Raw genomic sequence first — 17,691 nt, 5'->3', positions numbered from 1 at the left:
GCGCATTGTGAGCTTCTACAGCTGCTATTTTCACTATTTTGGCACAGCACCTTTTGTGTGGCGAAGGATGCAATAATGCTTAAGTGATTAATCGATTTGTAGGTATAAGGTATTTTTTACGTACGTCTCGATTATTCGATTAGTCAAACAAACTTTGAAAATAATCCCTAAGAAAAAAAAAGATAGGTGCGGCCCTACACAACACAACAAGGCACTATTTTAGCACAGTATCCACACTCAGTTCGTTTGCCTTGAATAGATTAAGGTGGAATGGAAATGTTGAATAATACTGTAGCTGTACAATGGCTGCCCACTGCTGCTGGCTTTAAACAGATAGTTAGTACTGTGTGTATTCAATGCTGTGTAGCTGTCTGTATTTCCAGAGCTGTCACTCTTACTTTACCCTCTCCATCCTGTCACTCCAGAGTGTGTATGCACAGCTTGCTGTGATTAAGGTGTCACTCGTTACGGGGTGTGTTGTATGTATATGTTAGTGCCAGTGTGTATGTCTAACTCCCAGGGCTACAGCCAATCCGTCAACCCAGCCCAGTGCTGGTCAGTTCCCTGCTCCTTATCCCATCGTTCTCCAACCAGAAACAACCTGCTCCATATTACATGTGCTTAATCCACTTTTCCTGTTTATCGGTCCAACAGGAGCCCCCCCATACTCGGAAACGGTGGTGTAGCGATTGTTTGTTTAGCCAAGGCCCCCTTATGTATAATGTAAAGGGCCACATGTAATTGCTATATGTAGGGCGTGTGCGTGCAATCTGTAGACCTTATTTGGTAACACTTACTCCAAAATGGCCTTAGTGCTAGGGATACGATATAAAATGTTTGGCCAATATGCGATTATAGATTAACCCATTACAACAGGGAAAGCATCTGTGTCACTTTAGATTTTAGTCTTGGCGTATTCAAAAGGAGCAGATATACAAGCTACTTGTATTTTTTCAACTTGTTGACACTTTTGAATGCTTCCAGAAAACACTGATTGAATCTTCAGCCTTCGTCATCCCAAAGGCTTTTTCAGCTTCACATTCAAACATAAATACTATAAAATAATATGTTATTTTGGTATCTGTTTGGTTTTAATACAGATTTTGAATTGTTTTAAAGCTGATATTGCGGTACCGATATTATGACCAATTAATTGTAAATCTCTACTTATTATTGTGTATTAGGCTCAGAAAAGTGTATGCAAATACTGCAGGAGCATAATGATAAATATAATATTTACACTGGGTCATTATTGTGCACTTTAGGTCAATGGTTCTAAATGCCAGTTCCAGCCTACTGATAGTTTTTCATATTGTTTGCATTCACCTGGTGTCCCAGGTCTAAATTAGTATCAGACACTACAGTTTTGCATACATAGTCATTGAGTTCTTGAGTTCTTTGATTAGATTTATCTTTTTATGTAAAGCACTTATTATTATTATTATTATTATTATTATTATTATTATTATTATTATTATTATTATTATTATTATTATTATATTATAGATGGCTTGCATGAAAACTAGTTGTACACTGGGCCCTCCAGTACTGGGGTTGAGAACCACTGGCAAAAAAAAACAAACAAGCGTTGTCACAAAACAGGCATTCTTTTGTAAACATAAATTGTGGTTCGTCTGCACCGAATTTTCATTTTCCAGTCCTGTTACGTGAAAGGCGATAAATTCTGGCTCGTCAGTTCTTTTGACGTCTTCAACGCTGAGAGCTGTTAAGCCTCTTTACGACTGATCTCAGGCCAGAGAGAGACAGATGGGCTCAACAGGAGCGTGGAGAACAGTTCACACCACCATACTGAAGGCTACATCCATCTGACAGTGCTCAGACTCCAAGTGTTTATTGATGACATCATGTAGATGGGATCCTCACCACCTCTATCAAAACAGAAGTGTGATGCTGAGGCTAGACTAAGCCCAAATCAGTCTTGGACCCAACAAACTAATGTTTCACGGATTTATGTGAAGAAATGCCAAACGTCACACTGGTAGAGTTATGAAGACTTGGGTTAGATTTTGACTTTCTAACCATGCGTACAAGACTTATATTGGCTCCCTCCCTTATCACCTTATCAACTGTCATTATCTCTGCCAGCCAAAGGCCGGGAGTTAGATGATATTTTCCCTTTTAGTGTGTGTGTGTGCGTGCGTGTGTTTTCGCTGCTAATCTCGGAAACCGCTGGACCATTCAACGCCAAACCTTTTGTTTACACTGCCACAAGGCCAAGGAAGACATGTCCTGAATATTTTTCCAGTCCTGAAAATAAAATAGCTACTATAACTAAATAACTGTTATTTAATATTTTTGTGAATGCATTACTGCCTACCATCCCTCCAGAGTACAATAGGAAGGAGAGGCCTCTGATGTTCCTGTTCATACAGAAATGCTTCTATCAGCCCGTAGCACAATAATATAACGTTAGTTCTTAAAGACATAAGACAGAGCTGTCTCCTCGTACAAAAAACAATATACAATGCAGTGATTCTCTCCATTGCGGTTATGAGCTCATCTGTGTGTTTTATTGTTGGAAGACATATTTTGTCTCTGCACTCGCTTGTTGAAATAAAAGGATGTAGATGTGGTCAAATGCAAATACTCTGGTTCTCACCAGAGTCTTAATTTGCAGGCGACTCAGCATTGTGTTACTGGTTGTTTAAAGACATCCTGGGATGGTGATTTATTCTGCATCGTTATTGAATTCATTGCTGCATTCCAGTGCAGCGTTTAGTGGTGTTCTGACAAGAGTAATCAAATTATAAAAGATAAGATGCTATAATAGTCAACTTTATTGTTCCCGTAAGTCAAAGCGGGTCATCGTAGCAGCTAGAAATAAATATTGATGAAAATACAGTGTTTCAAAAGAGTACTTTGCCACGTTATTTATCTTGTTCATATGGCACATGTTGTCATGTTTATATTGTAAACCCTGAATGAAAAAGGTGTCACAAAGTGACAAAAGGCACGCACATCTTGTCCTGCTGGGCTGGGTGCTGGATCAAAAATTCAACATGGAATAACTATACAATCCGCACACCAGAATGCTGCTCCCATCGTGTTCTTTTTTAATTATTGGTGGTCACCACCAATAAAGAAAAAAAAACACGATGGGAGCAGCATTCTGGTGTGTGGATTGTATTGTTATTTTATATTGTAAACCCTACCTGCAAACCAAAATCCCCTTACTGGTCTGTAACATCTGATTTGAATTGATGTTAAATGGACCAATTTAACATAGGGGATGTTCATGATTTACTGTTCCAAATGGTGAAAATGATTTTGGAGTGTGGCACATAAAACATTTAAAAGAAAGACATTTTTTTTAGTGATCCCTGAGGGTAAATTACTTTTCTGCATTTGATGCAGCAGTGAGCTGCTAGGTGAGTGCACGCGGCACACTTAAAGGCCAATTTATGCTTTGAGGGGCAAGTGTCGACAGACGCATCACACAACGAAAGTGATGTCAAAACAAAAAAAAACGTGTCCGCTGATGGTGTCGCGTACCTCTGGAAAAATGAAAGGTTGCAGACACTTCATAAAATCATGTACTGTGATTGTTTGGGAAGATACACAATACTACATCCACTTCCTTGTTTACGTTTTTAGGCAAAGCTTTTGTCTCGACGAATCGCAGAGAGCATGAATGTGCGACGTGTCGGTCGACACTTGTCTTCTAAAGCATAAATTGTGTCTTGCTCAGGGACACTTTGATGTGAAGCCTAATCTGTATTCATCCTGCATGGTGTTGTGCTGATTATCAGATCAGTGTGACTTCTGTTTCAGATGGTGATGGAGAGTGGCGACTGGCTGGTTGGCGGAGACCTCCAAGTTCTGGACCGGATCTACTGGAATGACGGACTGGACCAGTACCGACTCACCCCAACTGAGCTCAAACAGAAGTTCAAGGAGATGAATGCAGGTACGGGGCTTGACTCTCTTTGTCTTTCACTTATCCTGATGAGTTTCTTACTTCGAGAACACTTCTATCTTCAATAGAGGAATTTGAAGTAGACAAGTCTGTTATTCTTCTCTCTGCAAACCTGGGAGTCTTTAGCTTCAACGGCATCAATGAGTCCAATCTTTCTGGCCATGTTTACTCTGATGTTAATTACTAGCTTCTCCCTCTCTTCTCTATTTTTCTGTCCACACAGATGCCGTCTTTGCCTTCCAGCTGCGCAATCCGGTTCACAATGGTCATGCACTACTGATGCAGGACACCCACAGGCGTCTGCTCGAACGGGGCTACCGTCGGCCTGTGCTCCTTCTCCACCCTCTAGGGGGCTGGACCAAGGACGATGATGTCCCACTAAAATGGAGAATGCGTCAGCATGCGGCGGTGCTAGAGGAGGGCGTCCTCAAGCCAGACACCACCATTGTGGCTATCTTCCCCTCGCCCATGATGTATGCAGGACCTACCGAGGTACGGGCGAAGATTGAAAATGCTCTGTGTGTGTGTGTGTGTGTGTGTGTGTGTGTGTTGTGTGTGTGTGTGTGTTCAAAGCTATTCAATGTACTGAGGATGTAGGGATACCAAGAACTCACAATGCGATAATATCATGAAAAGTGCATAATACGATATTGGTCTGTAACATCTGATTAAAAAAAATAATAATAATAATACAGAAAGATAATTAATGACTTAATAGTTTGGCTAGCCTCTCAAGCCAGACTGTTGCCTCCCCCAGTTTTCAGAATGCAAGAATCTGTACGTTTTGTCAGAGGAAAAGGCCACTTCATTTAGTGCTATGCATAATCTATTCACACCAGGCATTTGGCATTAGTATATCTATTTCAATTCCTAAATATTTTCTAGTGCTGGATTTTTTTTTAATGGTTCACATATAATATTCAGCAAAAGAATAGAGTTATCATTTCTCTTCTTAGAAGTATTGTTCAGTCGAAGTGTGCAATTATGTGCATGATATGCTTCAAAACTAAACCAAACACCTTTCACTCAAAATGAACCATTCAGGAACAAACAAAATGTCATCCCCACAACCATAAACAACAAAAATGGTTTATAGAACAGCACACATCCATCATGGAGGTAAACAGACACATAGCGGCAGTTCTATTTACATTCTTTTTAAGTATGAAATTGTTCACAATACTTTTCAAAGTTATGCTGGAAAATCTTTTGTAAGTGAAAAGTTGGCGCATCACTAGAAAATGGGGATTTAATTTAGTCTGGAAAATTCTTTCTTGTGATTCCACACTGAACACGACTCTCTACTCTCTCTCTGTCTCTTTCTCCCCCTTTCTCTCCCCCACTCTCTCTGACCAAGGATATAGCTTCTTGTGGAGGCTCATCTGTCTTTTAATCAGTCTCTTATGATGAGGAAGTTTTATTGCAAGAGTTATAGAGATCAGATTGAGTTCTGGGAGATGTCATGAAACAGTCTGTGAGGATAAAACAGCAGGTTTGGACTGCCTGGCTCCTCCCCAGTACCAATAGCATCATAACCCTGACCCTGTATGACCATACAAAAACAACATTCTCATGGTTTATTCTGGTCATTTCTTTACCACGTTCACGCCCTTATTTTGGGCATGTTGTCATAGGCGAAAAATTTCCTGAATTTTCGTAACATTTAAAAATCTTCAAAAACACCACATGTTGCTTGTAGATTATATATTTTCATTGTACAATGAAGTATAGGGCTTCAGTGGTTGAGATTCTTCAGTTTAGTTCAGTTTAGTTGTACAGTGATAAAGTATACTGACAGAATTATTAAAATACAGCAATGCAATGACTAAAAGAGGAAATAGAAGTAATTTGTGCTGGCGACACAAGCCAAAACATACACGTGGGACATCATAAACATCTTGCCTCCAAAATAACAGGATTGAATAAGAGCCCACAAAAAAAACAAGATGACACGAAAGGCAGTTGAATTGTACGACAGAACAGAACCCCCCCGCTTAAACTTTATTGATACAAAATACTAACGACCAAGACAAACACAAACAAAAGACATAAAAATGACAGTGGTAAGCTTACATTATGTAGGACAGACCATCTGTAGAGGTATTAAATTAGAGTTACAGGCCTGGCAAGCGATTCACATGGGGGGTCCCAGGTTTTGTGGAATCTCTCTGTGGGGCCATTGAAAAGTACATCTGATGTTTTCCAACCAGTACTTTGAACTGTGTCAATGCATGCTTTGAGCATATAGATGAAGAATGAACCCTAGACAGAGCCACCCATGTCCCATTCCTCATCCGAGCAGAATCTTGCATCAGAGGTTCTCATCTACCGGTTACTGCAGGGTTTCATCATTCTAGTCATCCAATTGGAGACTAATTCAGTTTATTATTAGCTGGTGGACCCAGATAGCAGTTGTGAGCCACTACAAGTGATCGTTTTGGGACTGTCGAGGTCCCTACTATATATGATCATTGAATCTAGCATTGAATTCCCTACATTTCAAGCCCAGATTTGGACTTACTGTGGGATATGAAGGTTGTAAAGAGATTTTGTTTTTCACCTGCCAAGTCATATTCTTCAAGAATCTGTGCGTAACCGCCATAAGTGAGAAATATGCAAAAAATGTCTGGTTCATTCCCTCGGTGTGATCACCAAGGTTCATGTGGTTAGATTTAAGAAGATTTATGTTGTTAAATCTGTAAGAATAAGCAAAGTAAGGAAGTCTCCCCCAGTTGGTCTTATTTTTTAAACAAAGTTTGTCAATGTGTTTTAAAATATGTGGTCAAATGTAAAATCTCCGGTGCATGCACCATCTCCTCTCTCTTTTATTATACTGTACTAATCTGTGTGTTTTGTAAAGGAAAGATGTGTGTGCTGTGAACATAAGGTTTAACTATCAGTCAACAGCAACCACATTCTTGCACCATAGTATTTAGCCTTTTTTCCCCCCACACATTTTTCCAAATCAATTAAAGGAGCATTTCACCCATTTTCAACCGTATCTTCGTATAATCTGTCCTCCTCGCTAATCAGAATCAGAATCAGTTTTATTGTCACATCACAGGTTTACAAGGTAAAAAAGTGGGTGAAATTCTTTTTTGTACATCGTTCCCATCAGCTAATGCTCATACTGTAAGATGGCACCCTTTCTGTCAACTCACTCTGCGTTTCATTGGTAGACTATGGACAGCTCAGAATCCTGCCTACCAATGACATCATTGTTGGGGATTCCAGGCTAATAGAAACTACAGCCATTCTCTTCCTGGAAAGTTAGCATGCTGAAATATAATCCATTGCTATTATATTAATACAAAATTAATGAAAAAGTTTGAAATCGAAATTACCAACCCTGCCTACAAGTGACGATGTCACTTGTAGGCAGATTTCTGAAATGTCTACAGCCCTCCTCTGAGACACAGATTTACTAGACAAAATGGTGCCATCTTATCATGGGCTTTAGTGAGGACCAATTATATGAAGATACAGTATGTTGAAAATGGTTGAAGCGGTCCTTTAAGGTTATTGTCATCCAATTTAATTCCTTTCCCTTCTATTTTTCCAACCGCGAGGGACATTATTCCAGAGTGGTCATTTTCCAGCCTTTGTATAGAAGCTGTCCACCCAAAACCCCACTCACATTTATTTCCTAAGATTGTACCAATGTATCAGCTCACAGTACATTTGCCCACAAAAAGATGAACTATATTTTATGTTTCTAATAAATTCTTTGTAAAGTGCAAAATGATTGGGGGAAATGTAGATAAAGATAAATGCATTACTTGGAAGATGTGTAATTGAAACTACTAGGCAGGTGGCAGTTGGTAACACATGGCCCTCGGTTATGCAAATCCCTTGTACTCGTCAGAATAACCGTTGTACCTGTTGTACTCATTGTCAGAGTACCCGTTGTACCCGAGTACTAACAGTACGTTTTAACAGTGGGCGACTCTCTGGCGATCGCCGGGCGACATTGTCCAAAAGATAAAGAAAATCCATCTTTCATCGTCCCCCCGCCCACTTCGCCCTATCGCCAGTAGTTGCCGGCTCTCATAGACATATAATGCACTTCCGGAAAATACTATCCTGATCGCCCGCTGTTAAAACGCACCGTTAGTGCAGTACTCATTATCATACTACTTGGAGGTCACTCTATGATGTCTGTACTATGACGTCATTTTGATTACATATGGGGTCTCCATATATGGGCATAAAAGGGAAACAGACGGACAGACACAGAGATTTGTGGATTTTTTGTTATTTATGGACAACTGCTGCTGATCCGACCGACTTCCCACTCAGGACATCACTCCTTTGGGTCCTCAGCGATACACATGCCAAGTTTGAAGTTGATGGGTTGGACAGACAGACGGGCAGAGATTTAGTGCATTTATAGATTGATAGATTCTCTTTAAAATGTTACTTTATCACACAAGCGAAACTGAACCTTGTGGAAGGATAAATAACATAGGCTGTCAACATGGCCCAAGAATTACATTAGAAACTACATTACATGCTCTATGTTGAAACTTTGGGTGTAGGGTGGAGATTTGATGATATATTACTGGCACTGCATATATAGGGGTCATATCATTTCTGGCATTAACACCATCTGGCAGTAACGCCACCTTCAAGTTCTTACTTGGAAAAAATGTTAACAATGTGTTGTACTAAACAGTTGCTGTTTATCTGTGCAGGTGCAGTGGCATTGCAGAGCACGAATGGTGGCTGGAGCTAACTTCTACATTGTGGGCCGTGACCCGGCAGGCATGCCCCACCCAGAGACGGGTAAGGACCTGTACGAACCAACCCATGGGGCCAAGGTTCTCACCATGGCACCGGGACTCATCAGCCTGGAGATTGTGCCATTCAAGGTTGCTGCTTACAACAAGGTCAAAAAGGCCATGGACTTCTATGACCCTAAGAAGTAAGTACTTAATTTTGGCTTTTTTTTGTTGCTTTTTAGAAAGGAGAATGTAGATACTCAGGAAGCTGGGGGGCGGGGGGGGGGGGGTATGCAATGGCCAGAATCGAACCAGTACAGGGACATTGCAGTCAGTAACAGGATGTTTATATTAATCAGTTCCACTGTTGACTCATGTGATTAATGTGCATTGTTATTTATTTATTTATTCATTACACATCACAACATTTTGACTATAGTCCTGCATCAGTTTCAAGAGAGAGATGTCAGCAGCATGCGAAGATAAATGACCCAATACCCTAAATTGATCATTCATTAAGGCTGTTTACACCCTTAGTTAATTTGCTTTGTTCCGATTCAAGTACTAATGTGATACAATGGTGGACTTTCCCTTGGATCGGTTTGTGTTCACACAGCAGCATTTAACAGCAGACCAAACAAATGCAATGCCTGAGCAGAAGGGTACTCTCATTTGTCTGAATTGTCCAGAGTCTCTTCAAAGTATTCAATTCTGGATAGCAACATGAAATGTCTGATTAATTTGTATTTGTTTTATCTGTTTTTGAGCAGAATGCTTCATTTGAACAAACGTCTTGAGACCCCTTTCACAGCAGCCATTTGTATTTCTCGTTGATGGGTAAACAATGTATAAACATAGATATGGAATATTGAATAAAGGGAGTTCCACCATGCCTCAAGCCAGGTTCAGGCTGGTCCGTTGCATCACAGGAGCAGGACACATACAGCAAAAAGAATGAAGGCACTGGAGCAACTCGGACAGTTGCTCCAATTGTCCCAGTTGTTCCAGTGCCTTCACTGAATATTGAATATTCTAGCTTATGACGAGTATGCACCATAAAGAAAGTGGCGTATCTCAAATGTGTGCAAATGCATTCAGTCACCTTGAAAGTTATCACATGTTTAAGGATTTAGAAATGTTTATGTAGTTTAGTCTGATCACATTCTCAACTGCAGTGAATCACACCAGGGTGTGAATAGAATCCGTCTGTTACCACCCTCTCAAAAGGGTTTTGTTTTGGTCCACACTCAAGTTTGATTGTTATTTTAACACTGTCACCTGCACAAACGAACCGTACCCCTTGGGTTAGCCCAGAGTTCAATTTAACCGGACTAAACGGGCCGGTGTGAAAATGCCCTTAGTTTTCCTATGTCTGTGTGTGTTGCGTTTTCTTCCCTTTTATTCTTATCTGCAGTAAAAGGCCAAGCCAAGAATAATAGGATCTGTTTTGCTTTTCTTATACCCTGACAATGTTCTGTGGCTTTCTGTGCGCTTTTGAAGTCGCTCAGAAATTGCAGAGAGCTGCCATTAATTAAAGACTGTATACGGATACTGCACATGATGACTAACAAAAATCTTGCAAACTTGCTGTGTCTCTGGGATTTGATCATGCTGCTCCCCCCATCAGGTTATGTGCTTGGCTACGAATACGCTGACTAAAAATAACTACGTATGAGCAGACTAATCAAAAGACTTGCTTTGTTTTCCATGACGCAATATTTTGGAGACAAATTACACTTGTATATCCAGTAAATTCCAGGGATTCAGTGAAAATGGCAAAAACTATAACAGAAGCCTCTATCCGTTAAAACGTAACCTTGTTCTAATAGAGTGGTGGTCTTGACCCCCACGTCAGGACCCACACATCGCCCTGCTAGCCTCGTGTCAAATCCCACCAGTGCCCTCTCTCTCTCTCCCTCTCTCCCTCTCTCTCCTGAACTATGCTGTCTCCTACTCGGCTTTCCTCACTTCTCTGCTTAGTGCTTACCTATTGTCTTCCGAAATGAGTTAAGAGCATTCTAATGAGGGGGAAATCTCTATACATCGTGGAGTTTCGTATGGCTATGGAACTACAATAAAAAGCTCCTTCCCCTCTCAAATGCATGACTCAGTTCAGTGAGAGTGAGAGACTTCTGGTAGCCTACTGAAAAGGCCAGTTATATTTCACCTTTGTCAGACCTGGTATTTATCAAGCATTTCAAAGGAGGGGGGGGGCGATCAAAAATTGGTTTTGAACAGTCGCGCGACTGCTTCAATAAATGTCAGTCTAACTGCTCTGCAATAGCACAAGCGGGTGACAGAGCATGACAGGGTTTGAGCTTGAGCAGAGTAAATGAATTGGAGACTACAGGATTTAAGGCCAAGTTTGATTTCTCTCTGTAAGTGTTTGTTTTATGCAATTATTTTATGTAAACAAGTGTCTAATCTGATATTTCTTTTGCAGTCATGTCAAAATAAAAAAAATCAGCTCAATCGTTTTTTCTAGCATCTTAACCACATTATCCATGCCATTATTTTGATAATGTGGTTAAAGAGTTTTTTTTTTGGTTAGACTAATGTCAAGATGCCATTATGTCAAATCAAAGAGTCACTTCAGAGAAGACAGGCCATATATTTTTTAATATGACATCTGACGTAAAAAGCTGTCATGAGAATTCATTGGCACTGTGACTCTTTCTCAACATGTCAGGTCTAACCCTAGCGCTAGGGAGAAAAGGCAGAGGGTAACATACAGCCGGAAAATCAAAGGCCTGGGATGGCGCCTCACGAAATTTATAGCATTCTTTCTACTCTCCGGCCTCTCCGCTCGCGCACACGAGTGTGCACTTCAACAGGGCCTTGCCAAATTTCAAGAGGAATATGGATGCTCAGCTTAATTGCCCGTGATCCCCCTCAAAGCCGCCCTCTGAAGTATAATGGTTCAAATCAGAGCAAGCTGTTTCTCATTGACAGTGTAATAAAGTGGTTTCTGTAGAGTTTGCTGCGTGTTGGTGCCCATTGATGGTGCAGTAGTTTGTATCCTACTCTATGGGCTCAAATGCGCTCCTTCCTGGTCCTCATATCAAATCTAGCCAGAGCCTTGTCTCCTGCCTCCTCCCAAGGCTTCAGGCTGCAATAAACTGCAATAAAAATATAAATTCAAGAATTTCCTCATTCTTAGCATGCCTGTGCCACACTTCTAGGTGTGAAACTTCCAGAGAACTCCATGAACTGTAAATCTCTACAAATAAGTCATCTTGAGCTGTCTTATTATCCAAAGATTCCTGACAGTGATTTATAAAGGAGAGCTGGTGAAGATGTCATGAGTGCAGGCCAAAATTCTGTTGAACAAATGGTTAACCAAAGAGGGAATCTGTCATGTAATTTCCTAGGGAGTGTGCAGACAGCTCATTCTGTGAAGGTGTAAAAGCAGGAGCCATCTGGCAGTAACACCTGAGAGGGTGTTCTTCATCATGATTATGGCTATGATGGTCCTTATACAATATTAGAAAAGAGTTAAAGCAACAGATGTACTGACTCACACAACTCTTTTCTAATGTCTTCGACCTATCAAATTGCCTCATTGAAGCTACCTATTGTAATCATTTCTTACTAATTGGTTATGAGCTTAAAATCCAGTTCTTGGAAGAGTCATGCACAGCAATTAGGACATTTTAACTGCATCTGACTTTTCACCACACCACAGAAATTGGTTTAACTTAATGTATCCTATACAGTCTCTCAAATCCATAATGCTGAGGCAAGAGCCCTTTGGATGAACTGAAATGACTTTGTGTCATCAATCAGATAGGCTTCTTTAACTTGGAATCATTATATTAAATAATATCGTTTTTATACAGTCTGCCAATTGAGTTCCTACAAATAGTGCAAGCGTGTCCCATTTGGACTGGGGTTTGATGGCCCCTGTATGCCTTCTGTTGGTACGGAACCAATGATAAGCTTTAATTTGCGGCATTTTTTTTGCGAAATCTGCGGGCCATACAAATCTGCCTTAACCACTCCACTTGTACTGATCGCCCACATGATAGAAAACCACAGAAAAACGAAACCACATTTGACAAATGTTATTATGGGAAGGAAGTTTCATTGTAATAGTGGTGGCACTAGAATTCACTTGGTATGGATGACAAGGTTTTTTTCGCCACTAAATGGAGTAAATGACATTTACGTACTTTCTTTCATTCTATGCCTATGTATTATTTTAAGAGAAATTGAATTTAGACTGCTTTGTTATTAGAAATTTTGGTTTGAAACTAGCAGGGTTCATCAAATATTGTGCCAGAGTTTATGTTTTTACTTTTGGTTGAAAATTGAAAACATAACAGAAAGTTTAAATCTAATGAAGCTCTCATCTACAGTCATTTCTGTCACTTCTCACTGTTAATGCAGGGCTGGGTATCATTTAAAAATGTCCAATTCCAATTAATAGTGCTTCCTAAGGTGTTGCATAAATATTTAGCTGTTATTTTGATACGTTATAATTAAATTGTGTAGTGTAACAGTTTTTAGTCTTCACTTGGACGCCATTTACGCTATGACTAGGTTAAGTTTTGAATTCACTGGTACAAGCCGACATTAAATCAACTCCAAAATATCTACATAATAAAGTTCAAGTTGTCTGTTGTGGTGTTTGTCTGAGTGCCCGAATTATGCACAAATACGGACACAGCCACATGGAGATCCCCTGGTCAGCGCAAATCGCCATTGTTGGGCAACAGAAAATATAGACCTGCCCGTCTGTGGTGGCGTTGATGGTCAACAACGGTCAGTGCAGATCGCTGTTGTGTTTGATGTCAGGCCAGAGCTTGATACGCATGCGGGAGGGAGGGAGGGAGGGAGGGAGGGTGGTTGTGTGTGATGTCTGACCAAAGCTTGATCAGCAAGAGAGAGAGAAGGGAAGAGAGACCTTTGTTAATCCTGCATGGAGATTCAGTTTCAGCTTCAACCACACTGAACGACACAGCGTGTCTTCAGCGCAATAACTGTCTGCTTGTAATAATTTATAAATGTGACAAAATACCCCAAAACTCCCAAGGTACAATTCATGCCGTCCGAGCTGTCATGAGTCAAGTCTTTATCCCCTTTTATAGAGTTTAAAGCGCAGATGCTTGGAAAAGCATGCACCAAAACCAATATACCTAATACAGTGTAATCTTGAAATCTCAGACATGTAGAGTTGCCAAACCTCAAGCCATACACATGCCTGTGTATGGCTTGAGGGACAAATCCCTATCTTTTCTCTCCATCTCATGCAGATTGTCACATGCACTCAGGTCTGAGGTCTCTTTTCCTGAGACTGTGCTGGCATGGTCTGTCACTTTGATATGTAGATACTAGATATCATCCTACATGCTGTTGTCAGTTTTATGTAAAACTTACCGTCAATGGCAGATCTTACTTCCTCTCATGAAGGACTCGCAAAGCGAGTGTGGGGCAACAAACACCCAACACTTACATGTCAAATCACAACCTTTGATTGACTCGTTTTACATACAAAGTTATTAACTGTCAGACTTGGTTTTACAGATACATTTGAATGACAGAAATCTGAGAGAAAGATGGAGACGGTTAGACAATGAATGTGTATATAAGATGAGGGAGGGGGGGCAGACAGTCTATGTACAACTAGTAGTTACATGCCATGCTACCGTTTCATGGCTCTAGGTAGAAATCTAACTGCACACATCACTATTATTATTAAGGCATGCCTCCTGAACTACATTTGAACTCTACTGAGCTAATCTTTTGAATTTGTGGCTCAACTAATGACACTTTAGTAGCGAGACGTGTTCATGGTGACTATGGTTTAGAATATGATGAAGTGGGTGCAAAAACGACTAAATTGACCAGCAGAAAGAGGTTGAAAATAATAATAGTAATAATCTAACATTGAAAATTCCCAATCAAGAAAACAAACCTTGTTTTCTTGTCACCTCTCATAGAGTGTGATGTGTATGCTTATGTATTGTGTGTGTATGGTTTTACAGAATATGTAGCATCTCATTGAACTTTCAATGAGTCTCATTACGTTTCCATGTTTCTTGTTTCTTCCTGTAGCCATCAAGACTATGATTTCATCTCGGGCACACGTATGCGCAAGATGGCTCGTGAGGGTCAAAACCCGCCTGAGGGCTTCATGGCAATGAAGGCCTGGAGTGTGCTTAAGGAGTACTACAAGTCCCTGGAGAAGGCCTAAGTGTACACACTTGGATGGGAAATGAAATTGGGAACACAGTGGTTCCTTCAAATGGTTCAAAGGATGAATGCGGAGGACCACTCAACAGCTTTGTAAAACCCATTCTCTTGTGGATTGCCTCAGTTCGTCACATAAACCCACTTTCCAGTCACTCACAAGGCTGCTGTTACACGTTTTTCGTCTTATTACACTTAACTACTGTCTATTTTTACTATATACTGTACTGTATGTCTTTAATTTATCTTTGTTTTTGTTTTGGCTGTGCAGTTGCATATAAGCTGAAAATGGATGTGAACATACTGTAGGAGAGGTCAGTACACCGGTAAGGAGTGGGTGTTTCAGGCAGAAAGAACACATATTCCTTCTTGTAACAAGACGGTTCAAACTTTGCTGTCTATTGATTGCAAGCCTGTATTAATGGTAATGGTTACCAAAAAAAGAGTTAAACCGTTACACTTCTGTGGGTAAGAATATAAAATATTGTCTTACAGTACCTGCTTGCAAAATCAATGTACTGTTGACCAGTACTGATGATATTATTATAATGTTTGTATTCATGTTGTCTACATTAAGAAGTTCTTCTTTACTCCACATCTTCTCTAAGTGGCAGTGGTCAGTTGCCAAAAAATATGGCATACGCCGGTGTTTGAGGTAAAAGTTTTGTGCCTTGGTCTTTGTCAAATTACTATCTTCAGAAATTGAATTCACATGCCCTCTTGATTGAATTAGAGTGTGCACACACCTGGTTCTTGTTCCACTTGTCTCTTTGTTTCACTGAAACGGTCCAGTAGTTGAAGAAATGATCTGCGAAACAGATGAGCATTGAAACAGAGCTGAGAGAGATATGCAACCCTACCCTTCCTATAGGCCTTTCGGAACACACATAACATCACCCTCCTTTGTTAATTTTCTTAAATTATCCCAATCATGTCCTGATGTGATGTTTTATCTTTTAACTGTATCTCATGTAGTTTTGACCTTTTTTATTTCTTAGTTACTGTACGTCTTATTACTTTTTTGTTTGTCACTCCTGATATTTTGTGTTCAGTCATTTAAATGTTCTCTTTTGTATTGAGTTATTACAGTTAAGGCGGTTACACACCGGCGAATATGCGAATATACGCAAAATTCGGACTCGTTCCGAATAATTAAAAGACGCTTTTTCCGCTCCGCGAAACTGGTGTGGAAGCTTGCATTGACTTTATAAGGTTTAAAAAAAAACGTAATATTCGCATGGAAAAAATCGCCCCGGTGTGTAAGGACCTTTAGCGTTATTTTCCATTTGACTTATTCCATTTTGTTATTTTTGGTCTGTGTAATCAGTTCGGTTATAATCAGCAAGGAGACAGATTTGTACATAATCATCCTTGTCCAATAAATCATTTTTAGCAAATGGAACAATCTAGTGTTCATGTTTTGTTTCGCTAATCTTTGCGGGCTTTGGCACTCAGTTGAGTGATATATAAATATATATATATATATGTGTGTGTGTGTGTGTGTGTATATACTGTATATGTACATGTTTTTTATACATGAAAGGGACTCAAATTCATATCTGCAAAGATGTACATTTAATTTGAAAATAATCTCATAGATAGATGTACATATCACCGACTTCAACTTCAGTGATTGTATTTTGTATGCCAATGTAACTTGATTTTGTGGTGCACATTAAATTCCATTTTACATTCAGACTGCGGTTGGATTTAACCGCCTTGATATCCTTGTAATCTAAGCACTTCAAATTTAGACATCTCATGTTTGCCCCAATTTTCACAATGTTTGTGACAAGCCTGTACGTACCGTATACAACTTGTCATTTGGCTGAGCACCTTATTCCACTTCTAAGAAGTCTTAACCTCCTACCTTTTGGAACTGTGATCTCCCATAGCACAGGTCGGTCGGTCAGTCATGTCTATATTGAATGAGACAGACACTCTATAGCCCCCAGTCCGACACACACGCGCGCACACCCAGCCCCAGCTGGTTCCCAGATGGAGTGGAACCCAGCGAAAGTGGAATACACAGGGTTAATCCCAGGCCCTAAAAGAGTCTCTGTGTCAGAAGTACCCTGGATACACCATCTAATCCAACTCCCAAGATGCAACCAAGAGACCTGCCAGCAGCAATTTCTCTACCTTTCGCCAGATCTTGTTCATCTCAATGCCTCGTAATCAAGCCTCGGACCTCAGTCCAACTTCAAAAGCAGAGCTTGTTTTCGTGTTGGAGATGATGGAATGTTTTCGGGGGAGGTTGCGTTACAATTTTTAGCTGTTCCTCCTTTTAAATCTCACTTTTACTCAAAGGAGGGTCAGTGCTCTGGTGGTTATTAACATGTCTGGGACTAGGCTTATCCCTCCAACACCTTAATGTGATGTTATCACAGATATATAGTATATATCACACACAGAGCATTTTGTAGATCCTCGCTATCAGTCTTGTCATCTATGATGTCTGGGGTCCTTTTTCAGAAAGATCACCCTCTAATCAGATCTTGCTTTGATTTTTTTAAATATATATCCCTGCCAGTGTATTGTTACAGCATGGCACGCTGCCAGGGAGCAGGTCTGCGGGTGCCAGAGTTGTACTTCTGTGACTACTGTTTACATGCCTCGTGCTTTACTCAGCTCACCTGTCCCACCTCGTTTAATTGACTCAAATTACTGCTGCGTGCAGTTTGAAAAGTGACAAGATGTATTAGTCACAGCTGTTTAAATTGAGGGATGTTTGTGCTGAAGCAGGTTTTCGGCAGCCTGTAGGTAACTGGCTACCAGTTAGGAGAAACCTAACCATTAGTTGCCAGCTATGGCCGCAGTGAAGGGATAATACAAGATGTT

General features: G+C 40.3%; 1 protein-coding gene across 1 annotated transcript in view; it reads left to right on the top strand.

The window, feature by feature from the left end:
* Positions 1–16,496, top strand: part of papss1 (3'-phosphoadenosine 5'-phosphosulfate synthase 1) — a 36,078-nt gene extending 19,582 nt beyond the window's left edge. The window contains exons 9-12 of the mRNA XM_080412916.1: positions 3,793–3,928; positions 4,161–4,429; positions 8,632–8,861; positions 14,716–16,496. Of these exons, the coding sequence (XP_080269042.1) occupies positions 3,793–3,928; positions 4,161–4,429; positions 8,632–8,861; positions 14,716–14,854 (774 nt within the window). The 3' untranslated portion in view covers positions 14,855–16,496. The remainder of the gene's footprint in view (positions 1–3,792; positions 3,929–4,160; positions 4,430–8,631; positions 8,862–14,715) is intronic.
* Positions 16,497–17,691: the final 1,195 nt, after the last annotated feature.

This window comes from Gymnoscopelus braueri (genome assembly GCF_963280865.1).
Source record: "Gymnoscopelus braueri genome assembly, chromosome: 2".
Taxonomy (NCBI): Eukaryota; Metazoa; Chordata; class Actinopteri; order Myctophiformes; family Myctophidae; genus Gymnoscopelus; species Gymnoscopelus braueri.
Note: the sequence above shows the minus strand (reverse complement) of the source record. Positions and strands in the feature narration are given on the sequence as shown.